Genomic DNA, 26,833 nt, shown 5'->3' with positions numbered 1-26,833 from the left:
CCTGTTTTCTATTTGAAGTGAACATTTTTGAAAATTTCTTTATATATATATTTGTCATGGTCTCATTTTGAAGCAGAGCATAGGAACATCTTAGTTCTAAAAGGACTAAGATTTCAATTTAGAAAACTGCTCTGTATCTATCTAAAGAGACCAATGGCTGTGCATGTACCAAGAAGGTGGGATGTGAAATGGGTTGTTGGAAAGGCTCTCATTGCTTTTCTTCTCCTTGTTTCAGTCTCAGCTACTTCTTCTCATCAAAATACAGACAACAAAACAACTTCACCATCCAATGGAACTATAGGGGTTGATCATCATGCTAAAGCATTTTACAAGCACCATTGGCCGGTAAGAGAATTATGTTTTCATATAATTTTGTGTCAATTTCAAATAACCACAATGGTAATAAAAAATTTCAGGACCATGCACGTGCCATATATGTTTTTTTAGGAGTGACCTTAGAGATAAAACGTAACATTTTATAATTTTTTAATGAAATCTTTTTTTTTTTCATACGATATATAGTTATCTATTATTCCGTCTTAGGTTTATAAAATGTCAAATCGCGTGGATTAGTGTTTGTATTAAGCACGTCCTTAACATATCCCGTATTTGTCTATGGTCTTCAATAGATTCAACTCGTCCGATACTGAGTATCTCATTTCTACTTGTCCCAAGTTTAAATTTGTAAAATAAGGTTTTTTTATAAAAAAAATTATATTAAAAATCTGATTTTAGAAAAAATAAATTGATTGTTACATATTTATTTTTAATTACTTATATATCAATAAATTTATTATAGTGTATTTGTCTAAAAAATTATCAAGAAAAGAATCTTAAATTATGTAAAAAAATTTAAAATAAAATAAACAAAAAATAAATAAAATTTTAATAATTTTATTATCAGAAGATAATAACATTCTCATTCCTAAATTATTAAGAAAGTTGAATAATCTTGGAGTACCTGATGAACTCAAATATTTTCGGACAAAGTCGAAATGGTTTCAAGGGATCACCATGCTTTTTTTTTCTCTACAGAGTATGAAATTTGGGTGGAGAATAATAGTAGGCGCCGTAGTTGGATTCTTGGGATCAGCATTTGGGACCGTGGGAGGTGTTGGTGGGGGTGGCATCTTTGTGCCCATGCTAACCCTCATTGTTGGATTCGATCAAAAGTCAGCAACAGCTATATCAAAATGTAAGAACTTTGCTTCTTTTATTTTTTTCCTCTCTTCTTCTCTTACAAATGAATAGCATTTGGGAGGTGTGTGTTGGATATTGACACCAAACACGTGGGAGTGGTACTAGGTTGCTTTCTTTGTCCCACTCTCAGTGTCAATATTTTAATGACGCATATATTATTAATTAATTAGTTTTGCTTTAGACCTTACCACTATCTTCTGATGTATGAATGCATCCATAATTTGCAATATTTTAATCAATATCCTTTGTTTCGTTAGTTTTCATTTTATTTGTTATAATTATTCATTCTTTTGCGGTCCTAATGCAACTAGTTTAGTATGATTGTAAATATATGAAAAAAAGATATTTTAACACTCAAAAGGTGTCTACACTTAAAAAGAGAGATAAATTATTCATATGATTTAATTAGCTGATATGATAAAGACAGAAAGAAATAATAATGATAATAATACATTTCTTAATATAATTTTTAAGCTAACGTATTCTATATAAAATATTAGGTTGACATGGCCTTGCCATGATCATTAATTAAGATATGCCCAATCAAGTTCTGATGCAGAGAAATAGATTGATTGAAGAGTCTACTTGTGACAAACCTGAATTTTCTAATAAACACTAATATTTTATATAATATAATAAACATAATACTTTAAATGTTTTTGACGTTATTCCTTAATTAAAATTAATTATTTTTTTATTAAAATTAAAACTTTATTTTGATTACTCATTCACTAAAATTAGACATTAGTTAGTAATGTAAAACTTTAATTTTAGTTAGAGAAGAACGTTACGGAATTAAAATATTATCCAGGACTCTTGAGCTCCCACCTCAAAGGCTCAAACTGAGAATGTGCTAAATATCAAAATCAACCGAAAAGGACATAATCTTATTTGCTTTGTACTGTTGACAATTTTTAAGCTTAATTGTTTTGATTATTATTCTTTCGAACCTTATATGGATGAAATTTGTATGCTTCTGTTTGTTTGGTGAAGGCATGATTACGGGTGGAGCAACAGCAACCGTGTTCTACAATTTGAGGCAAAGACACCCCACCCTTGATTTGCCTGTGATTGATTATGACTTAGCACTTCTTTTCCAACCAATGTTGATGCTTGGAATCAGTATTGGAGTTGCTTTCAATGTCATCTTCCCTGAGTGGATGCTAACAGTTTTGCTAATAATATTTTTCGTTGGTAAGAATTGCTTAGAAGTTTAAAATTTGAGACATTATTTGCTCAATTTCTTTCCTTTGCCTATCCTTTGATGTGATCTGAATGTGAAACAGGCATTTCAGTTAAATCATTCTTTAAGGGTGTTGATACATGGAAGAAAGAAACCATTATGAAGAAGGTTGCTTAAACATGACTCCTATATATATTAATTTTCTTTCTAAGTTTTTGCATTTTGGTGCTATGTTTTAATGCATACCTGTTATAATTCCAGGAAGCTAAGAAGAATTCACGGATTGATGGTAAGTGGTTTGATATTATTTCTACTCTAGCCTTCTGTTTAGAGATAGTAGTGTTTATCAAACTTGTCATGCTAATTAATTTCCAATCTAATCAGATATTGGAAGTCCTGAAGATGATGCACATTATATTCAAACAGGAGACCCCACCAAAGACGATACTAATCAATCAAGGAAAAAAGTAGAACAGAACACAAATTGTTGTTGCTTCCATAATACATGTCCTTCTATCCTTTGTAATGAAATCTAAAACTTACATGCAGGTTTCTATCATTGAGAATATTCGTTGGAAGGAACTTGGACTTCTCTTCGCTGGCTGGATCATGATACTTGCATTAGAGATCGGAAAAGTTGGTATCCCATGATTTGTTCTACTCACAATTTGAGTTTTTAATTTTCTATGCATTGGTCAACATAATATGATAATAACATATGCCTCTGTTTTGAAACAGAAACACACAACAACTTGCTCACGGCTATATTGGCTATCGAACCTACTTCAGGTATAAACTATAAACCACTGTAGGAGAATTTAATTTATGAAAACAATAAGAGTGTGGTTGGATGTAAAAATTTAAAATTCTGATAAATTTTAAATTCTAAGAATTTCAAATACTTCAATTGAAATTCTTTTATTTTCAAAATTTTGTGTTTGGATAAAAAAAATTAAAATTATGAGGATGAAAAAAATGAATGAAAAAAAGAGAAAATATGATTAGTGTGCTAGTTATACGTGTTGTTCCTCTATGCTCACACCCAATCGATATGTTAGGAGTTTAGACGTTGTTTGAAGACTGTAAGAAGAGAATTTCAATTTCTCATATTTTAGAAGGAAATTGAAATTCCAGATTTTTATTTATTTAAAATTCTGTTTTAAAATTCCAAAATTTTAAATTCTTCGTAAAAAGCATCCAAACAATGAATTCTAAATTATAGAAATTCAAATTCTCTTATAAATTACTTTCCTCAATTAAAATTCTCTATCCAAACGCACTCTAGTTGTCATCTTGTATTTTTTTCACTCTCCATCTTTATCAAGCCTAAATGTCCTAATTGTTGAGTGTTGAGTTGTTAAGAGCTAAGAGTTTCATGTATTTTTGGTTCTAGGATCAATGAACAATCAATATCATTATCGTGGTGATTATTTTTTTTATTTATTTTCAGGTCCCCATAGCTGTAGGAATGAGTTCATATGAGGCTGTGCGTTTATACAAAGGGAAGAGAATCATAGCATCCAAAGGAGATAAACAAACACATTGGTGTGTGTTGCAGTTAGTTCTATTCTGCGCTTGTGGCACACTTGCTGGCATGATTGCTGGTTTGCTAGGCCTTGGTGGAGGATTCATCTTGGGACCCCTTTTCCTTGGACTTGGAATTCCTCCTCAGGTACCTTCTTTCAATTTTGCCATTAAGTCTATGGAGATTTTTATTGGAAATAACTCTGATTTTGTAATTTTGCATAAAAGGTTGCAAGTGCTACATCCACTTTGGTGATGGCATTCTCTGCATCTATGGCAGTGGTGGAATATTACCTTCTCAAACGTTTCCCTGTTCCTTATGGTAATTATGGATGAATAGACTTACGGAATTAACATTTGAAAGAGGTAGAGGTGTGCAAAAACGGTTCCAGTAAACAAAAAAATAACCAAACCGTTTTAAAATCAAAATTGGCTAATTGTTTTGTTGAGCCGGTTTGAAAATGATTTTTACTGTTTTGAACTTTTTTCAAACCGAATTCTCCTATTTTAGTTTTCATAAATTAAATTCTCCTATAGTAGTTTATACTTGAAGTAGGTTCCGACTGTTTTAGAACTGGTTTGGAACCGAACTATTTTTTACTGCGCTAACCGAACATGTTTTAGGAACCAGTTCAGTTCGAACTGAAAACTGAATTGAACTTATTTTAAAAAGCAGTTTAGTTTATTTTTACCAAACAAATTCGGTTCAACAAACCGGTTATCTTGCACACCCATAAATATGTCCACTTTGGTAATGGCATTTTCTGAGAGGATGAGTAATTTTACAATGCTCCTCCGCTCCTAGAGCATATGCATAATATAATAGAGGATATAAATGGACTAATTAATAGGTTAAGGAAGCCATAACTTGCTGCTAGCTATTATCATATGGAACTTTAATGTTCAACTTTGGATATTATCTTGCAGCTCTTTACTTCGTAGCTATAGCCACTGCTGCTGCACTTGTTGGACAGCATTTGGTGAGAAAGGCTATTGCCATACTGGGGAGAGCATCTGTGATCATTTTCATACTTACACTCACACTTAGTGTTAGTGCAGTTTTACTGGGTAAGTACCATTTTTTAGAACACTGCTTTCTGGACATTCTCTTGATATTATTCATTTTTGTCAGGTTACTACTTACTAGTAGTATCCATGGTAAATGTTAAGCTTGGCTACTGTCTACCAACATGTCACACTTTATTAAATTAAATACTAAAATAGTTTGTAAAAAATATGATATAAATTACTGGTTCTCAAAATATATTGTTACTATCACAAAAAAAAAAGTTCGCTAGTGAAAATTTTTGGTTGGATTTGTAAATATATGCTTTTAAATAAAAAAATTCAGTTAAAGGTAAACTTATTCTTAATTTTCAAAGAGTTAATATCAGATTACATTCGTCTGTAAAAAAAATTTGAATTAAGATAATTATGTATTACAAGTGGAATTAATTTTTAATCTAGTGAATTGAAAAAATACTTGTAATCTCTGATCCAAAAAAAAAATTAACTATAACATATTTTTATTTGCCCACTTTAAATAAGTTTTGTATTTACATTGGAATTTGCAATTTTTCATTTCGATGGCTTATTTATTTTTTCCAACTTACAGGTGGAGTAGGTATTGCACACATGATTCAAAAGATTGAAAATAAAGAGTACATGGGATTTGGAGATCTTTGCACGTACAGAAAATAAAATTCAGGGAAATGTGTGAACATTCCAATCTCATCTATATTTAGAGAGATTAAAAATAGAATGGATAAATGTAATAAATGATATGAAATGAGTAAAGAAGAGAGAAAAAAAAGGAGAATGTCAAATGAATGTTTACAATGTTAAGATGTTTATATTTCAGGGTTCTAATATTCATGATGCGCGCGTGGTACTTGGTGCAGGGCTCTTTACTTAAGTAGTTTTTTTTTTTTGTTTTTACATAAACTTAAGAAGTAGTTTAGGTTTGTGTTGTCTGGATTTGTACTAATACAGCTTACCTTTTGCTTTTGTGAGATTATTCTCTGTCAATTTATGACTATCTTAAAGTTGCAATAATATTTTTAATATTAAAAAATAAATTGTTTTTGTATTAACGATATTTTGAAATACAAATTTTTAAATTAAATTCAGAGTTCTCGGGCAAATTAATTTCAAAGATATTGCCCCGTGTTTGTTTAAATGAAACAATTGGTATAGTTATTTTATTCCTCAGAAAGTACTTTGAGTGTCAAACTCTAGAATTCTTCTTCTTAATATATAACTCTTTGATGATGATTCACTTGATGTTTATCAGAAGCCATAAGTCCAACTACTTTTTTTTTTTGGTGAATCCATAAGTTCAACCACTAATTACCTAGCTTCCTCTACAATTTTCAATTCGTGTTCATGCCGTGCAAAAAAAAGAAAAAACAATTTTCGTGTACATGGTGCCATTAGAGGCCTCCAACCATTGTAGTAAATCTGCATTGGTTTGAACAGCATCTCAACAGATCTTTGAATCTCTCCCAAGCATTATAAAGATTCACCATCTTTTTGTCTAAAGCCAATGATTTCTTTTCTTGCCTTTAAATATTTATTAGCTATGGATTTCAATTCCTATTCCTCCTAGGCAGTGATACTCCCTCTTACATCGGCCCTATCTCACAAAGAGAATAGGAACCTCACTTACATTACGTCATTAGATACTCCGATCCTATTAAAAATGTCGAAACAAATCCTATTAAAAAAGTTATAGCAATTTTAAAATAGTCATAATATTTTACTGAATAATCACATAGGTAATAAATTGCTTTTTTTATCAAATAAAAAAAAGGCAAGTTCTTTAATACACATCCCGACAATATATATTCATTAGAATTGCCCTAATAGTTTAAGGGTTAAAGCATATACACAAGAACTTAGATTTGGTCTTCGTTACCGTCGGTATACATACAAAACTACAGTATAAGTAAAGAGCCCTGGCCTTAAATATTAGGCATCATGAACTTTATTTTTGAACCTTGTACGTGCAAAGGTTTCCAAACCCCATGTACTCCTTATTTTCAATCCTCTTGATCATGTTTGCAACGCCTACTCCACCTGTAATTTGGAAAGAAAAAAAAGCCGTCGAAATAAAAACTTGCATTAACCAACAGAGACATAAATTAAGCACATTTAAATTAAACTTGTCTTAAAGTTTTTTTGGTACATAAACTTGTCTTAACAAAAGGCCCAGACAAAACTTTTAATTTGATTCTTATACAAATATTTAAAAGAGTATATGATTTATGAAAGAATTGTTATTCTCAGCCACTGTTTTAAAAAAAAAGTTTAAATTTTACAACAACTTTTTAAAATTGAAAATAAAAAGCAAAAAACTAAAACTACTTTGGATTTTTAAAAATTCAAAAACTTTTAACTAAAAGCCAACATAGCATTATCCAATTTTTTTACTTGAATATAAAAACAACAAGTTATTTTAATATATATTTTTTACATCACATGCATCTTTTATTAGTTAAATTTAAACAATCTCATGCCTTGATCCATGTATTTGATGGTACTATTCTAATATTTATAGGTAATAAAATATGACATATTGGTAAACAATATTAACCCATATATTTGCCTCAGATGCTAGTAATCTCACAAAATTAAAGAATACCAGAAGAATGTCCACAAAGCAGTACTAGTCCTCTTACCTAGTAAAACTGCACTAACACAAAGTGTGAGAGTTAAGATGAAAATGATCACAGATGCTCTCCCCAATATGGCAATCACCTTTCTCACCAAATGCTGCCCAACAAGTGCAGCAGCAGTGGCTACAGCTACAAAGTAAAGAGCTGCAAGATCATCCAAATCATTAAAAAGTCCATAATATATAGCAACTTAACAAGTTATTGCTTCCTTAACCTATTAATTACTCAATTAACATCCTCTATTACACTATATATGCACATGCTCTTGGAGCTTGGCAAAATTACTCATCCTCTAGAATATTGTTAATTCCTCAAGCAATGTCTATATGCATCCATACTTACCATAAGAAATTGGGAAACGTTTGAGAAGGTAATATTCCACCACTGCCATAGATGCAGAAAATGCCATTGCCAAAATGGATGTAGCACTAGCCACCTTTGTGAAAAAAATCCCCAATCAGAGTGGTTTCCATGTAAAATATACATAAACAACTTTATGGCAAAAAGACGAATGAAAGGTACCTGAGGAGGGATTCCTATTCCAAGAAAAAGGGGTGCCAAGATGAATCCTCCACCAAGGCCTAACAAACCAGCAATCGTGCCGGCAAGTATGCCACAAGCACAAAATAGAATTAACTGCAACACTCGCCAATTTGTTTGTTGATCTCCCTTGGATCCTATGATTCTCTGTCCTTTGTATAGTCGCATAGCCTGGTATGAACTCATCCCTACAGCTATGGGGACCTGAAAGTAAATAAATTAAAATAGTCACCATGATAATGACATTGATGGTTCATTGGTTCTAGAACCATAAATGTATGAACCTCTTAGCTCTTCATTAGGTATTCAAACACTCAACAATGAGATCATTTTAGCTTGATTAGGATGAGATAAGAAAATTATGACAAATGCTAATCAGTATCCTTAGGACCGTGGTTGAAAAATTAAAAAAAAATGATTAAAATACATAAAATTGTACTAATCATAACTTTGTTTTATGTCTTATATAATCTTCATAATAAATATTTTTTCTTTTTAATTCTTTAATAGGATACTGATTAAGAACACCCAAAGATTATATATATGACAACTATGGTTTCCCGAAATTGAATTCTTCTATACTAGTTCATACCTGCAGTAGATTGATCACCCAATATACCCCAGAGCAAGTTGTTGTGTAATTCTGTTCCAAAATAGAGGCATATATCATCATCATATTATGTTGACCAATGACCACAAATGCAAGAAATGAAAAACTCAAATTGTGAGTAGAACAGCTCATAGGATACCAACTTTTCCAATCTCTAATGCAAGTATCATGATCCAGACAGCGAAAAGAAGTCCAAGTTCATTCCAATGAATATTCTCAATGACAGAAACCTGCATGATAGTTTTAGATTTCATTAGAAAATATAGATGTTGGGTACATAAATGGAAGCAGCAACTGTTTGTATTTTGTTCTACTTTTTTCCTTGATTGATTGGTATTGTCCTTGACCGGGTCTCCTGTTTGAATATAATGTGCAGCATCTTCAGGACTTCCAATATCTGATTAGATTGAAAATTAGCACGACATGTTTGATAAACACTGTATCTCTATACAAAAGGCTAGAATTGAAATAACATCAAACCACTTACCATCTATCAGTGTCAGATTACAAAAAATCAGTGGAGGAAAAAAATATAATTTAATATTATTTCAGACGAAAAAATAATACAATTTTTTATTAAAAAAAGTATTAGACAAATTGAAAATAATAAAAGTTAAAAGGATAAAATAGACAAAATTAATATTATTTTATTTTTTCTTTTATGTTTTATAATTTCTTATATTTTTTATTAAAAAAATATTTGTTGAGGACAACATCTATTTTTTAATGGGACAAAAAATATTTGTTTAATATATTCAAGTAAAAAATTTTACTTTGTGAGGACAATTGATTAGTTGTTATACATGTAGATCCGCCCCTACCATCAATCTGTGAATTCTTCCTAGCTTCCTGGAATTATAACATCCATGCATCAAAAACCAAAGCACCAAAATGCATAACTTAAAAAGAAATTTAACATATAAAAGAGGAGTCATGTTTAAGCAACCTTCACGATAAGGGTTTCTTGTTTCCATGTGTCAACACCCTTAAAGAAGGATTTAACTGAAATTCCTGTTTCACATTCAAATTACATCAAAGGATAGGCAAAGAAAATAAATTATAGAGCTAAGACTGACTCAATTTTTTTAAAACTTTTAAGCAATTCTTAATTACCGGTGAAAAATATTATTAACAAGGTTGTTAGCATCCAGTCAGGAAAAATCACATTGAAAGAAACTCCAATACTGATTCCAAGCATCAACATTGGTTGAAAAAGAAGAGCCAAGTCATAGTCAATCACAGGCAAATCAAGGGTGGGGTGTCTTTGCCTCAAATTGTAGAAAACAGTTGCTGTTGCTCCACCCGTAATCATGCCTTCATCAAACAAACAGAAACATACATATTCCATCAATATAAGGTTCAAAATAATAATAATCAAAACAATTATGCTTAAAAATGGCCACAAGTACAAAGCAAATAAGATGACTTTTAGCACAGATTATTGATTAATTATATGGGGGATTTTGTCCTTTTCATGTGATTTAGAACACCTTTATGGCGGAGAGCTCAAGAGTCATGGATCATTATATATAAATAATTCATAAATTAACTTTAGACGTAACAAACTAAAATTAAAATTTCATTCACCAAAAACTAAAACTAAAAAAACATATAATCATATTTTAAAATATATTATATCAGTGCAAATATATTAGTATCATGTTATATAAAAAAAAATTAAATGTTATCATTTATTATATTCTTAAAAAAAGGTTTAAATTATTAAATATTAATGTATTATACATCATCAACAAAATTGTATTGCTATTGCTAATTTTCCATTTTGATATTGCTATTGCTATTGCTGATTTTGCATTTTGATATTGTTATACATCATCGATTTGTAACGGCAGAAGAGAGAAAATAAGGGGACAATGCTAGCTGCTTCTTACATTTTGATATTGCTATTGCTGATTTTGCATCAAATCCAATAATGAGGGTTAGCATGGGCACAAAGATGCCACCCCCACCAACACCTCCCACATTCCCAAATGCTGATCCTAGGAATCCAACCATGGTGCCCACTATTATTTTCCACCCATATTCCATGCTCTGCAGAAATCATTATTACAACGTTAATCCCAGTTCAACGTTCTTAACATAACATACAAACACTAATCAACTTGCATGGAGATATAAGGAGAATGAGAAGGTTAAGGGAGAAGGAAAGAGAAAAAAAGATCATAGGTTTGATTCTCTTAACAAACTTAACATTTTAACAAATTAACATTTGTCAATAAAAAAAAAAATTGTTAATAACTATTGTGGTTATTTGAAATTGAGACAAAAAGTATATGAAAACATCATGCGATCATAGATTTTTGTGAAGTGAAGATTCTTACCGGCCAAGTGTGTTTGTAAAATACTTTAGCATAATAACCGGTACCAACCCCTGTGGTCTCATTGGATTCTAAGGTTGTGTTCTTAGCGGAGACTGTAACAAGAAGCAAAGCAATGAAAACCTTTCCAGCAACCCATTTCACATCCCACCTTTGTGATAGTACATGCACAGCCATTATGTCTCTTTAGATACAGAGAGCTGTTTCCAAAATTGAAAATCTTACTTAGTCCTTTTAGTGCTATGATGTTCCTATGCTTAATTTGCTCTTCAAAAGAGCTATTATATAGAAAATTTTCAAAATCTTCACTTCAAATAGGAACCCGGAGTAGGCTTCCCAGTAATTGTTCATGATATTATTTTAATTCAATCAAAATTTAGGTGCAAGAAAACAAATCTCAGGCCATAATAGTATTGATGACAAGCATTGCCTTTATCATGTTTTTATTGGTCTCTCTTGTCTTTAATCTCTTGTACATTTATTCATGCTTTCTTGGCTATTTGTGGACAGGAAACTCCCACTGCCACGGCTTAATGTCTAATAACTAATTAGTGCATCAAATTGTGAAACCTGGTTGAAAAAATAAAATTTTAAAAAGACTAATGGAAAAAGTACAAACTTATGAGAATTAAAAATAAACAAAAAAAAGTTATGGGAACTAAAATTAAAAAAAAAAACAACTTACATTCATTAACATTAGAAAAATAAACTTACAGGGTCAAAAATAGAAAATAAAAAAAAAACTAATTTACATGTATCAAAAACATTTAAATATTCTATTTACTATATTAGTATTCTTTTGTGATTACTACTGTTTTGTCTTAGGAATAGAATATAAATAAGAATTTGGACAAAATACCTTCAATTTTCGTTAACTTTCAATATGCTTTTGCTGAAAATATATATGGACACACATATACATCTACCCCAAACATACAGTATTCATGCTCCAATGGGTAGATACTAAACACACAACCGTGGATGGCCTAATTCTTGAAGAATTACTTATTATGATTTCTATCAATTAAGGGATTATTTATATAATTTTCTTACTCTAAGATCTTCTTAGAGAGAGAGAGTAATACTTTAGGAAATAAATTGAGATTTCACTTGATAAATAAATAAATAGAAATAATAAGGGAAATAGGACTCAACACAGTCTTAGAATATATGTCAGAACAATTAATTAACGGTTTTGATGCTTATTTCAAGAATGATTCTCTTCATTTTAATACTCGTTTATTATTATTATTATTATTTATTTTCTTTTAAGGTTAAACTGTGAGCTGGGGATCGTTGTGGTATGGCTAAAAATGATATATACACATACAAGAATTAATGATAAGCAAGGAGCATATGTCACTTGAAAAAATGAACAGATCAAAATAATCTTACGTCGACAATGAAACTTGTAGCTACTTTGTCTTCAGAGTTATGATGAGTAGGGTGAAAAATTCTTAGGAGAAATAATCAGCGTATCTCAAATGATGATGAAGATGAGTGTGGTGAGTGGGAGCCCTTCAAATTTTCACCCATCTCTTGTTTCATTGTTCTGTCTCTCCCATCTCTCGACATTCTCAATTGCTTTTTTTTAATAAGCAAAATAATATATTAATAACAAGCTGCCCCCAAACTCAGCACAACAAGTATCAAAGTTTAGGAGCAATATAGTAAATTAGGAATTACAAAAGTGGTACAAGCAACCGTGAAAAGGGTACAACTATATATGTAAGACCATGATACAACAAAGTCATCAACCATACGAATAAACTTCTTGCACAAGACAACCATATAAATAAATTGATGATCATAACAAACATCAAACCACATAGAGCACTGGCAGCTAGCTTCAAGTCAACACATGAACATTTTTGTAAGGAGCTTAGTTAGACAGCAAATAAGTAACACATCGACATTCTCGATTGCTTAATATTTAGTTATCTTTTGTCTCGTTCCTTTTGTTTTGTCATATGACAACTTGAATGAGGATCAGTGGTGCGGCGAAATGACACTGACACATGTTGGGTCAAAAGGTAATTGATTGGCACCAAAAGTTGACTTACCGAATTATACTAGTATGTTTGGTTTGGGTTGAAGACACCAAACGTACAGTAAGTAAAAAAAAAACATGAAAAATATAAAGCTATATTAGGTGTGTTTGTAGAATTAATTTTGAATCAATTTAATTTTATAAAATTAATTTAACTAAATGTGAATATATAGTAACTTGAGTATGTAGATAGCCATATCAAATGATAATTAAAAACCCATACGAGACACAAATATCACCTTACACATATCTTTTAACAACAGTGTATAAGGTACATTCCAGTGAAAATTTTAAACTTAATTACACATTTTACTACTCAACTATTATCATTTTGCAAATTTTATCATTTATATTTTTTTTAAGTATTTTAAATTTATCAATGCATTAAATGTGTAACGAAGTGTTAAAATATTTCTAAAAAATGACATAATTTTTTTTATCAACATGAGAATAAAATGTGTAAAAATTGAAAAACATAATGATAAAATGAGTGAAAAAAAAAACTTCAGTGATAAAATTTATAAAAATTAAAAATATAATAGTAAAATATGGTAAAAAGCTCAGGTGACAACACTTATGCAATAATGATAATTTAAATGGTAAAATATGCAAGTAAGTCAAAATTTTACACAAATAATTCTCCACCATTAAATGTATTGATGTTTTAATATATATAATAATTGGAATGCATTACTTGTAAGATGACTCTTCAACGTACTATTTTTACTTTAAAATAAGTAATGTTTAAAGTTTTTTCGTAAATATAGAAGCAATAAATAACATAAAAGTGGAATATTATTATTATTATTATTATTATTATTATCACATGACTGATTCCGTCACATTTATTATGTATTTGAGGCAAAATTAAAATAAAGAATCAACATGCATCCATCTTCTTATCCAAACTCATGTTGCTTGAAACCTTATAGTAAGAAAAGAAAAAAGAAAAAAAAAACACTTCTAGTTAAGGATCTGACTGACGGTAACTATTAAAATATTTCATGTAGTAAAATAATTTTTTTTTTTAAAAAGTGAAGTTTAGGTAGTAAAATCAAAATGGATTATATTACATGTATGAAAAAGATATTTAAGTTTTCTTTTTGCTAAAAATTTCATGTGTATATCAAGTGTCTTTGGGTCAAGTTAATTGCGTGAAATCCTTAATTTTACTACTGAAATTCTGTCAAATCTCCAGGGAAATGTCACTCTTCTTGGGTAGATTTCTCTTGAGGATGGTGCACAACTGGAGAAGAAATCGGCCCAAGTTTGTCTGATTGTTGCGATAATACTGCTCCGTGGCCCTACATGATCAAAATTCAAAAATTAAAGTTCATGTTTGAAAGGGCCGGAAAACAAGCCATACATGCAGCCAATTTAGATGCATTGGAATTTACCAACACAAAAGCAATTCACTCTCTAGTTTTTTCCCCGATAAGAATAACGATTTAACTCACCTGCAATGTCACTATTGCCTGCCCTTGGTCTGCTACGGGATGACTGCTGCTCTGCAATTGCAAAAAAGTAATAGAATTGAGTTCTAAAGGTTCAGAGAAAGATGTTCCACAATCTCACTGTAATAAAAACAGTTCATCAAGAATCTCTCACCCACTGCGTTAAGAAAGTCTGCTAGAACTTTTATCTCTAGAGGTGCTGGTGCTTCTTATTTACAAATTACACACACCAAATCAATTCAAGATCATAAATTCATCAGTATTCATATTCTCTTTTCCTACTTGGTGTACCTGTGTTGATGGCTGCTGTTGCTGCATAAGGTTTTCAGGGTGTTCTTGCTGCAGAGGTTGCTGCTGTTGAAAGTATTGCTGCTGTTGCTGCTGCAGAACCAGTTGTTGGAGCTGTTGTGGTTGAAGAGGTTCCAGCAGGCTATGTTGGAGCTGTTGTTGTGACAGTCCCTGCTGGAACGATTGCTGCTGTAATTGAATATAATGTTGTTGTAGTTGCAGCTGTTGCTGTTGCTGCTGATAGTATTGCCATAACTGATTATATTCTAGGTCATTCTGCATATATCCATATCGCTCATTGCCTTGCATTGCATGTTGTAATACATGTGATGTAGCATTGGCAGGTGTTTGAGACTGAGATGAAGTGTTCTGTATCTGCATGTTTTGCATAGACCAACAACTAGCTGCTGCAAAATCAGTAGGAGTAGCAGCAGAGTGAAACTGATTTTGTCCTTGATTGCATTGCTGGATTTGCAATACAGGTTGAGAAGAGTAACCTGGAGCCACAGCCATTTGTGCACCCCTTTCAGGGGGATGAATCTGTTGAGGAGGCAGCTGCTGCCGTTGGTGCTGTTTCCTATGTGTATTTCCCCGATAGCCAAATTTGGGACCTCTACGAAATTGACCAGCATTTCTCATTTTATGCCAGTTTCCACCACTATTACCAGAAGACCGTGGAGGCAGAAGTGGTTTTCTTGCTCTCTGGTCTCGATGGCGTGCTGAATATGGACTGTTAATTTCAATGGGGATTTGGGCAGACTCGGAATCTTGAGTGCTTGCAGAGTTGTCTTGATTTGTGGTATGACCACCAACTACTGCTCTACTATTTGACTTGCAGCTTTCCGGAATTGCATCACACTCCTCCTGAGACACCATCGGTCCTGAATCAGGACATGTGCTTTCCTGGGGGTTTAATGATATGCTTGACGGAGAAAGCGGCTTAAATTCTTCAGGCTCAAGCTCACACGTTCCCTTAGAAAAAGCAGTATTTTCTTTAGAGGGTATTTGCAAAGCTTGCGAGGATTGGTTTCCACAGGCAGTTTGACGTAATAATTCCTCTGATGAAACATCAGATTCAGAAGAACAACTATTTTTTAAATTCTTGGTTATTGATCGCTCTTTAACTTCCACTAAATTGGCAGATGACACATTATTTTCAGGATCATTGTCTCTTGGCTCCTCAGAAATTGGGAGAGGTAATTCTCTCCCATTTTCTTCTATTTTGTATTCTGATTCCATAATTTGAAGATTGCATGTATCTGTATCATTATTAGACTGAGCATTATGATTTTTTGTCAGCATTAATTCATCTTTAGTAGCATCAGACTGATTATCACAATATTTCAGCAATAACACTTTCTTGTCTTTTTTATGTAAATGTGCAGCATCCAAATCAGAACTAGAATCCCTAGATGCTTGATTAGGCATGACAACAAAAACCTCTTCTCTCTTGTCCATCAAATTAATCAATCTTCTACGTTTAGCAGTCCGGACAGAGTCTGGAAATAATTTTATGTGCCGATTCCACGCCTTCCTTACATCATGTATGGTTCCACAATAATCCACAAACTGGTATTATTATAGAGATGTTAGCATCAAAATTTCAAGTACTTGGCTTTGTTCAAGTGGCGAAGGTTTACCAATTGAAATATCAGTGCAAAAAGGATCAATCCCTAGTAAAAGTGCACCAAACAAACTATCAAAAGTTCAAAATACTTTACTTTTTTCTATTCAAAATACGTTAATGAGGTTACTGTGGAATGCAAGAAAGAAACATATTAGAAATTATACCAATAAAGTAAAAGCCATCATATTTTTAAGGCAGATACACTATAGCATAAATAAACAGTACTTACCCACAAAAGCACAAGGTTATAAATTTTTCTAATATTAACTAGTTGAATCATAAGAAAATAACTAATAAATACAAAAAAACAGAAAAAAAACCACTTTATATTACTTTACTCCTAAATCATAAAGACAGACTCCAATATAATTGAACTCAGAGAAAATATAACCTCTAGATATAAGTTTGATATATCCTCTGCATCTTCTGCACTAAAACCTTGAGATCCATCAGACCTTGGAGATATTGTATCAGCAATAATTGAATCTATTACAGCCATGTGCTTTGTCCCCCCATGCATCATTAAGAACTTTATCAATTCCTGCAAAAGTAATAAAAAACAACCGAAGAAATTTTATCATAATTTAAATTCAAAAGTGATTTTATCCACAAGAATAAATCTGAAAATAAAATCATTCCTGGCTTGTACCTGAGAGCACAAGCTTGACAGAAATAAAAACCATTTCAAGAAACCAAAACCTTGATTTTGCAAATTTAAGCACTGGTTAATAGTGAGCCTATGCTTCACACCAGTTCAAAAAGAAGTTTTGCACGATGGGCGTAGGTGAATTGATTTTCGACAATGCTGCAGTCAGGACTCAAGGGAATATGAACTGCCACTTTCTAGTTTCTCATCTTAGCAACATGATAGTCCAAAATCGGATTTAGGTGGTTATAATTTTGTATTGGGAAGTTATTAGGCCGTTATTTTCAGATTAGGAAGTTATAGGTTATGAAGTGGCACTTATTTTGATATATAAGTCATGTTACAGACTTGTAAAAGGGAATTAAGGTGTCAGATAGTTATTTCCTTTGTTTGAAGGAGGAAACTCCTAGTTATGGGGAAACGTGTTTGAACTCAAATCAGGCCTAAAAAACAGATTTTTTTCTATTTTATTCAGAATTCAGTGTGTTTATTCCTTGAGTCCAGCTCTTAAACCCATAATCTCTTTCTCGTCACTTTTTTTTTTTTTTGGGGGGGGGGGGGGGGGGGTCTGTAGCAACTATACTGTTTGACTTATTTTGTTAGAGTGAATTTGCCCGAGTCCACAGCAAGTTAAAAGGCTTGCTTATTAGGTTTTTCAGTAGATCTGCTATAAATCAGTGGTTTAATTTAGCCTACATGGGTCTATATGCATACTTATTGAGAGAAGCTCCAGCTTAGGTCTATCTACTTTTACAGAAGACATATTACAGACATACCTCCAGAAGCAATTTGTTTTGAGGCAAAGTTCTGACACCATCAATTAAGACATCTCCGGCAGCATCCACACTGTTTGTACTCTTAAAACCAAGGAAGGAAAAAATGATTAAAAAAAAATAGTTAACTACACCTGACAACAGCATTCATCATAAAAGTGATAGATTTTTTTATCTTCTTCTCATTTTCCATTTTAAAGAACTCTTCTTTGTATAATTATGATATGATATGATATACCTGCTTCAATCCTTTGTCAGGCATTTAATAAAAATAAAGTAAAAAATAAAAAGTTGAAAGAACTTATTGACTACACCTGACAACAGCATTCATCATAAAAGTGACATTTTTTTCTTGTTTCCATTTTAAAGAACTCTTCTTTGTATAACTACTATGATATGATATGCCTGCTTGAATCTTTTGTCAGGAATTTAATAAAAATAAAAGTAAAAAAAAGTTGAAGCTTGAAAGAACTAATTGTTATGACTAATGATAGCCTAAAAGGTAACAAAGCCAATCTTTTAACTCTAACCAAAGTTATTATCCTCAAATTCTATTCTACAAAGCCATATGTATTGCTGATATGAAAAGAAAACAAGGGAGGGGAAAAAAGTGATAGGAAGAACAACTTTCCAAACAATCCAATGGATTATGCTAGATTGCTAGTGACAAGAAAAACAAAACAAAAGGTTTACAACAATAAGAAATTAAGGACACAAAATGTCAACTTTCCAAGAAGAAAAAAAAAGTTAAAGATTTCAAACAAGCATGTGCAAGCATGCATTTATATATAGTTAAACAATATAAAAAATATCAGCAAGTGTCTTAAAAGAGGTTTGGAGCTTTAGGGTTGGAAAATTTGCTAACCAAAAACATTGCTTTGACAGCCAAATGGCTTTGGCTTTTTCCTCTACTGACTAACTCTTTATGGCATCAGGTTATCAGAAGTGAAGTTTGCATCCTAATGGGTGGGATGTCAATTCAATGTTAAAGCAACACATGTTAGCCCCATTCACATCTCAAGGTTATGCTTCTTTTAGATCTTTCATTTCCTTGAGTTTCAATGATGGTTCCCATATTAAATTTCGGGAGGACCATTTGGTGAGAAATGTTCCTCTTTATTATACTCAATGATATAAAATATTTTATACGGAAAAATAATTTTCATTATATTAAGGAACTAAAAGATGTACCGTGTGCTTTTAGCTCAAATTTCTGAGGAAGTATAGAATATAGATTATTCCCTCCAATGAACTTTTCTATTGTACTTGGATTCTCACTAGTTCTAATCGGATTATCATTAGTAGTGACATCCAAATAACTAAATTGCATCTAATTACAATCTAGAAGGAAGAAATAAAAGAAAAAATAAAAATTAGAGAAAAATGGATGTTCTCAAAATGACAAAAACATGATTGAGTGATTTCTACATAATCAAAACATTTATAATAACACCTACATAAAACTGTTAAATCCCTAATGCTCAAAGAAAATGAGCATATGATACCTACCAAATATTTTAGCCGAGAGAAATGAACATATAAAATAGGGAGGGCATGTAACATTTTCTCTGCTGCTGCCATTTTTAGTGCTTCTTTGTATATACTGAAAGCTGACTCTGTATTTCCCTGCAATAAAAATATAAAGTAGCACATGTAATCACTTTTCTGTATCTGGGCATTGCAGTTTTTTCTTCAATTGTAATAAAGGCTAGTTGCATACCAAACGTTTTTCCATATTAGCTTTTGATATAACATTTTCCACAAAGTCAGAATCTGTCTCTTTACCACTCTGAATATATGCAGCACGAGCAGCTAAAACATCTCCTATTTGTTCCTTAAACCTGGCATTGAATAAATGGATTTCTGGCACTTTCTGCAACAAACATATGATGGAGCTATAAACATTGCCTAGTCAGGCATAAAACTATTTAGACCTAGAGAAGAAAGGAATTAAACAAGTTTCAGTAGGGCATAACCTAGAAGTTAAAAAATGGGCTTGCAAAGAATTAATTAACCAATGCAAAAAAAATACCACTCAACTTGACATAAAGAATAGTGGACAAACTTGTTTCATTTTATTTATCATTACTCATTAGTAACATTTCCATTATAAACCACACAGTAGAATATCAAAAACAAAGTTATAAGAATTTCCATTTATTTTTTGTAGAACTATGGTGTTTTGTATAGCTACAACTGGGACAGTGGAGGAGCAGGAAGAAGAATACCTCAGCAGTCAACAATACTGTGGATAATCATCTTACACGGTGCTCTAACCAAGTCTACCACTTCCATTTCATATGGAACAGTAAGAGTGCCTAAAAAGGACTTTATCACTGCATAAATGGGCCTAACTGACTGAGTTCAAATAAAAGACATAGCAGCAAATAGGTGATTCTTCCTCTCGTTTTTTTGGTTTAGAAATAGAGAATTTTGGGGGGGAGATTAATAAAAGTAACAGAGCCAAAGAGGCTCTAAGGTTTTACAGAATACTCCTAGAAATCAATCATGGCATAGCAGCAAATAGAAGCCAATAACATAAACACATTCTAAAGCCATAAAAGTAGGGACAAAACAGACATACTCAAGAAATATCACAAAAACTGTTATTATGATGTGCCAAATCAATTGCCTTTGAGTTTTTCCAAAATATGACTCATAATGCATGAGAGTATGAGACCTTCTTGATCCAAACCATTACATTTCACTTCTTCCTTTTCAGTTATAAAATGTTATCACAAATTAGTCTCTGTATCATGGACAGACATCCATTGCCATTTAACTTTGGTAAAAGCTTCATACTTGCATTCTATAAAATCCCTAACCTTTGGCAATTGTTTCTCAGACCACAATAGAGAAACTCATGTAAAAATAAGCATATACAGAAGACCATTAACATGAAATTCAATAAAATAACAGGTAAATGGAAGAAACCTTCAAATAAATTTCAGTCGCTCGGACTAAAGAATAGTTTGCAATTTCTCTTCCTCCCTTGGCTTCCATGAAGTCCACATAACGCATCCAGTATTCAGGATAGTTGGCACACACAATCAAGCATCTCTCATAAAGTTTCACAGCCTATCTCAATGGGAGAAATGAAAGACTTTAGGCAACAAAGTTCAACAAAAAAATCAAATATGTAACTGGCAAGATTTACTGGGAATACTGTGTGGAAACTTACCCAGTCAAAGTCCCCTTGAGGTTCAATAAAATCCAGATAATTATGCCAATTCTGCAATTGATTTGCATCAAGAGGCCGAACATGAAAGTAATGTCTTCGAATATTAGCCTCAAAAGGACTAATTTTCGAATACAACTCACAAGCTTTATGATAAAGCAGTTCTCCAATGACCCTGTACCTTTTTAGGGCTATTGAACTAGTCAATCCAACAGATGAATCCATGATATCATTGATAATGCAATAAATCTCGTCATCCTTGTAACAGGTAGTCATAGGAATTTCACCATCAAAACATGATTCAGATTGCAATTCCAGGCTTGCTATGCCCTCCTCCAAAAAGGTTAGCAACTTTTTAAAACTGAAGAAATATAAAACTAATATCTGGTAAGGATATTATTCAAATATATGTAAAAATACACCATAAATACAACCACACATTTGTGAAACAAGCATTCTTTTATACAGTTTGATAGGAACAATCGTTCACTCAAAACAACCTAAAATGAAGGTGGTGACCAAAACAAAGATGTAATATCTAAGTAAATGCTAAAATAAATGAATAAAAGACATGAAATACAGACTCCAAAAAATGACTAGTAACTGGTCAACAATTAAACACTTCTGTGTCTTTGATCAGCCACTTCCCTTTCAGTCCAACACATGCACTGGTTCTTCTGGCTCAGCCATTTTCCCTTCTATACTGGGTCAAGTTTGAACACAACTGAGCTATTTTAATTATGCAAGTGAAGCCTAATCTAGCTGGTGCTGGGATTGTTACACTCTTAAGTGGTTCATTTAACAAACCTTTTTTAGAAAATAATACATATTTTAACATAGTTGTTTTGACTTTCAAATATATTTATATTTTATAGATTAACATTTGTGTGTGTCTATTCATACTAGATACTGACATACTCCCTATGAAGAATCTATAATTCCATTTACCATTTAAATACCCTTTTATTGATTTTTTTCATTTTTAGTTCTTCTACTTACAGTTTTAAACATATATTTACACTTCAAAATTTCAATACATGCTTATTAAATATTTCTGTTAATTAATCAAGAGAAAAAATTTACCAGTTCTATAAACATCCCATGAGCCATAAAGATACTCTTTATTGAGAATTATATATATTCACACATAAAGAAACACCCCATTCAATTCATTTAAATGTGAGATATTATAAATAAATCATATATATAAATCATTAAAAATATTAAGTATATAAAATTACTACAGTGAGATACATAATATCAAGGAAAATTTAACCAATCTAACTTTTGAGGTTGTAAATTATATTTGCAAGAATATTTCGACAATATTAATAATTTTTTATTGATTTATATTAAAAAATAATTGCCAAATCAAAATAAGCATAATAAAATGTTTAAACCCAAAAAAAAGAAACTAATGAAGAAAATTTTAAGTAATCAAAAGAATCAAAACTATAAAACATACTGTGAATAGATGTCATGACTCGTGACCTAAATCAGGGCCCACCGCAATGCATAGTAAAGGCTATTAGGCTCACCCAAGTCATGCAAGCCTCTGAACTTCTCAATAACTATCATCCAACCACCCAAGGTATAGAAAAAGCATTATTAACTTACAAAATAAATTTAAAACAATTCCCAAATATATAATTAATCTGCCACTTTATAAAGATAATTCACAACGATAATTCACAACAGTCACCACAGGGCCTCAGGAAAATAAAATTCCATTTAATACATCCATGGTCCATACTATACTATATCCTTCTTGTAGAAATAATGGAGCATATCTAATAGCACTAGTGGACTACCATACAAGACTTTCAAGCATGTCTATAAAAAAATGGTTGAGTTTGCCCACACAATGTCTAAGGCTCACCAAAGGTAACATAACAAACTCCCTTGCTCAAACTGGAGGAGTAAAATTGAAAGCTATCTCCTTACTAGTATCCTCGCTCTCTCTGTAGCCCACTCTACCAGATAAGTTGTGCTCAAATTTGTAAGCATAAAGTTGATGAGGAGAATGCAAATTTAGCACAGTAACCACAGTTACCCATTACATTTCACACCTCAATACAAGCTATTGGCTTCAACTTCAAGAATTACCCACAAGCAAAGAGAGGGGGGGGGGGGGGGGGGTAAGAAGTTTCACAATAAAAGACATACCTATCATAATACTGATGCAACTTTTTGGTTGGGAACTTAAGAGTTTGTATATAAATGTGAGCAAGAGAAATCCACTGCTGCTGGGAAAACTCAAAGTGAATATACTTGTCCCACAAGATATGACATAAATAGTCCTTCCCAACAAAGGAAATGGCTCTCTTGAACAACCTGATTAAAATATGTCAAGAAAATTATCTCATTGTCTTTCAAGTTTCAGCATAAGCAAGACAAAAAGCTTTCAAAGGGTATGAAGAGGTAATAGTGTGGAAACATATGGGTACTGGAATTGGTCTATCTAAATCATTTATCCAAAGAGTTTCTTCTACAACTACTACTACGTGTGTGAGTGTTGTAAAAGCTTTAAGAAAGCATGGAGAGGTAATAGTGTGGAAACATATGGGAAGAGCTCCACCTAAATCATTTATCCAAACAGTTTCTACTACAACTACATAGTGTACACATGCACTGTAAGTTAACTATGTTTACCTCCGAATATCAGATGGGTCCTCAAAAGCTGACATGCCAAAGCTACAGTAATCAACCCACATGCCCACTGAATATGTTGCTGCTAAAACAGCTTTTTCAAATACTTCAACAACCTTATCTGTGGTGCATAAGCGTGTCATGTGGGCAGCATATTTCCTCCAATACCCATGACACAAAGGAAATTTGGATAAGAAATGGTTATAAACCAGACATATTTTCTCTGCGTCATCCTGCAGAAATTGGCCCAAAGATCTTATTGATATTCAAGCTTTGTTGTACCCCTAAATCCCATAACAACAATGAACCAATACTGAGATGCAAACAAGAAAGATTCATCACAAAGTACGGCATTACAGCTAGACCATCTTTCACCATAATCACATATGTAATGATATTTCAAGAAAGAAAGGAAAATAAATAAATCAATAAATAAACATATTAGTATACAGTCTCACACACATGTAAAATGAAATTATCAAGAGAGGATATAGAGAAAGCAAGTAAAAAGAAGAATAAGAAATGACGATATTACTCTGTTCATGACACAAAACAGAGCCAGAGAAGATACATGAAATCATCCAACTTTAGATAATCAACAAGGGCAATAGTTTAATTAGTCAATTTATTTAGTTAAATTAAACGAGATTAAAACTAAATTAAGACATAGTCATACAATGTATACCAAACGTAAGTTTGTTATGATGATCTTGTCTATAACTGCAAAAAAATGAAAGAAAATCAAATACCATTTTCAGTTATTGGAATCAAACTTACAGGATATAGTTTCTCGATCTCTGAAATCAGTAAAGTCCATTCGTCAAAATCTAATGAGCCCTTAGAAATAACTTCTTGAAGATCAAGATTGTCATCACTGGCTGCAAAAATAAAATAAATGGATAACAACCCCAACTCAGAGTAATTACTTACATTATTACATTATACAGACAGGCATAAATGTTAGAGTAATTTTCCAAGAGGCTATGATGAGGTATCAATATTTTAAAAAATGAACTAAAAATCTTCATGTACAGATAAATATGCTAGACAAAGCCAGCAGTTAATTTCCATATGCAATGCAAGTACTCAACCACTTAGAGAACTTCATTTTGTAACACTAAACCTACAGCTTTGTTTGACTTGATAGCAATTTAACCTAAACTTAAAGTTTATCAAGGGTCAAGATTCTTAAATTATTTAGTTGACTGGAACCTATTTATTTAACATAAAACACTGAACCATGAACTCTTGGCTCAATGAAACATTCGAATGCGCCACAGAATATGTCTTTAGCTCATAAATATTGGCAGCTTCTCTAAATGAGTCAATTAATTTGTTCTGAAATCACTGCCAAGTGCCAACAAACCTTTATTCTTCAATCAACTTAATTATAATCATTAAACAGCAGTAAAGTCTACGTTTACGCACATTTGTAATGTAGCTAATGCTACAGTATTTAACAACTCGAGAAATTTTAACATCACTCTAATCTCAGAAACTAGCGAAGTAAATTACAAGGACGAGTTCAGATTCAACGGTGTTTAAAGAGCCGATCTCTGAAAAGAGGGAACGGCACGGATATGTGACAAGACGAAATCAAATAAAATAAAATGTGCAATAACTATAATTATAATAATGAACACACGTATATATATATATATAAATAAATAAATAAGAAAAGGAGAAGAAGAAGTAACGTTTACCTGATGATAGAATCGGTGCCATTAGAGAACGATGAGAGAGAGAACTGCACCGCACCGCACCGTCGTTGAGGTGAGGGTGAGAAGAAAGATAGGTTCGGGACTCCGGGTTGAGAACAACTATTCCCACTACCTAAATTGTTATTAGCACCATCAATCATAGTAATTTAACCATTCTATCATTCTTCTTCTTTCCTACACCCCAACACTAGCTTCTCCCTACTTCTCTCACTTTCCCAATCCTCTTTCATAACACACCCGACCCTTCGCTCTTCCTCTCTCATTTCTCCACCTCCTATTCTTCTCTCTCGTCTCGCTCGAACCACCCAAAGTGGTATTTTTTTTTTGTTTTTTTCCACAACAAAATCATGTTTGCGAAAACATTATTCCATATTTTAAAAAATTTTCCAAAACATTTTTTTTAAGTTGTGGGCAGACAAAAAATAACAATTAAACATGTTTTTGTTGTTTATTTTTCTTGAAAAATAATTTACAAAAAACAGAAACATATTTTTATTATGCAAATAAACAATACAAATGTGTTTCCCGATTAGACAAAAAAAATATCATAAAAACATACTTTTGTTATACATTGGCAGTTTGTATTTACAAAACAAAAATATGTTTTCATTAAACAAAAACACATTTTTGGTTTGTAACCACCAATTTTCATTATGTAGTTGGAGTGAAAAAATAATACAAATATACTTTTGTGGTATATTATTTTAAAACTTATCAAAAATTATGGATGGTAAAAAAAGATTAAGAAATTGTATTGGATTATGATTTTAAAAGATTATTTTAACATGAAAAAATATAATGAATTTTAAAAATCGTGTGAGAATGTTATGACTTATTATATTTTTTATATAACTTTTATGATAATTTAGATTTTAATGAATTTTATAAAAATTTAAAGGATTTGAAGCCAAGATGGATTCGGGCGGGTGTCCACAATTATAAAAGGAAGTGATGAGGGTGAAAAATCTGTAAGAATAAAAAAAACATATATGACATGCATCTTGAAAAATATTATTTTTTGAGCTGTGTCTCTCTTCCAATTGAGTAGATCTCATTTTGTGTTAGGTATAAGATATTAAAGAAAGTATCTAAGAGAAAAGAAAGTTTGATAACCAATATAAAAAAAAGTCTAACAAAATCTCAAGAATTTAAATGAGATTATTTGATAGATATTTTATATTAAAAAGTCAAATTAAATCCATCAAAATTCATCTTAAAAGATAATATATAATATATATTTTTAAATAGTAAAAGACTTTTTAAGTTATAAAAAATATTAATTAAGTACTACCATGTTTTGTTATAATCCTTAAAAAAATTTAAAATTTTTAATTGAATTTCACAATACTTATTTATATTATTTAACTTTTTTTA

The 26,833-nt window shown here is 31.6% G+C and overlaps 3 protein-coding genes and 1 non-coding gene across 7 annotated transcripts; 2 read left to right on the top strand and 2 right to left on the bottom strand.

Annotated features, from left to right (window-relative positions):
• Positions 1-51: 51 nt before the first annotated feature.
• On the top strand, positions 52-5,959 carry LOC114422998 (sulfite exporter TauE/SafE family protein 3-like). Its single transcript, XM_028389582.1, has 12 exons — positions 52-345; positions 1,036-1,195; positions 2,194-2,394; positions 2,487-2,551; positions 2,645-2,672; positions 2,768-2,850; positions 2,933-3,019; positions 3,122-3,172; positions 3,834-4,055; positions 4,136-4,229; positions 4,835-4,975; positions 5,523-5,959. The coding sequence occupies exons 1-12, from the start codon at positions 154-156 to the stop codon at positions 5,606-5,608; spliced, it is 1,410 nt and encodes a 469-aa protein (XP_028245383.1). The 5' UTR covers positions 52-153; the 3' UTR covers positions 5,609-5,959.
• A 408-nt stretch (positions 5,960-6,367) lies between these two features.
• On the top strand, positions 6,368-6,471 carry LOC114424796. The gene has a single exon (XR_003669096.1). It is a non-coding gene; the product is annotated as a small nucleolar RNA R71 (small nucleolar RNA).
• A 256-nt stretch (positions 6,472-6,727) lies between these two features.
• LOC114420907 (sulfite exporter TauE/SafE family protein 3-like) lies at positions 6,728-11,250 on the bottom strand. Its single transcript, XM_028386617.1, has 12 exons — positions 11,077-11,250; positions 10,627-10,786; positions 9,848-10,048; positions 9,681-9,745; positions 9,538-9,583; positions 9,049-9,131; positions 8,878-8,964; positions 8,717-8,767; positions 8,107-8,328; positions 7,927-8,020; positions 7,588-7,728; positions 6,728-6,985 (listed from the first exon to the last, which is right to left on the bottom strand). Exons 1-12 carry the CDS (start codon positions 11,248-11,250, stop codon positions 6,894-6,896), a joined length of 1,416 nt encoding a protein of 471 aa, XP_028242418.1. The 3' UTR covers positions 6,728-6,893.
• A 2,880-nt stretch (positions 11,251-14,130) lies between these two features.
• Positions 14,131-25,792, bottom strand: LOC114421752 (RNA polymerase II degradation factor 1). 4 transcript variants are annotated; one of them, XM_028387816.1, is made up of 14 exons: positions 25,442-25,792; positions 24,516-24,616; positions 23,742-23,971; positions 23,256-23,423; positions 21,093-21,450; positions 20,846-20,989; positions 19,632-19,784; positions 19,421-19,537; positions 17,915-17,995; positions 16,884-17,033; positions 15,808-16,434; positions 14,869-15,777; positions 14,581-14,631; positions 14,131-14,427 (listed from the first exon to the last, which is right to left on the bottom strand). In XM_028387816.1, exons 1-14 carry the CDS (start codon positions 25,461-25,463, stop codon positions 14,329-14,331), a joined length of 3,210 nt encoding a protein of 1,069 aa, XP_028243617.1. In that variant the 5' UTR covers positions 25,464-25,792; the 3' UTR covers positions 14,131-14,328. The 4 variants fall into 4 exon arrangements, with proteins under 4 accessions (XP_028243617.1, XP_028243616.1, XP_028243619.1 ...); XM_028387815.1 differs by having other exon boundaries at positions 14,869-16,434; XM_028387817.1 differs by lacking the exons at positions 14,131-14,427; positions 14,581-14,631 and adding an exon at positions 14,739-14,785 and having other exon boundaries at positions 14,869-16,434.
• Between the last annotated feature and the right edge of the window lie 1,041 nt (positions 25,793-26,833).

This window comes from Glycine soja, chromosome 8 (assembly GCF_004193775.1).
Source record: "Glycine soja cultivar W05 chromosome 8, ASM419377v2, whole genome shotgun sequence".
Classification (NCBI taxonomy): domain Eukaryota; kingdom Viridiplantae; phylum Streptophyta; class Magnoliopsida; order Fabales; family Fabaceae; genus Glycine; species Glycine soja.
This window is presented reverse-complemented; position numbering and strand designations above follow the sequence as displayed.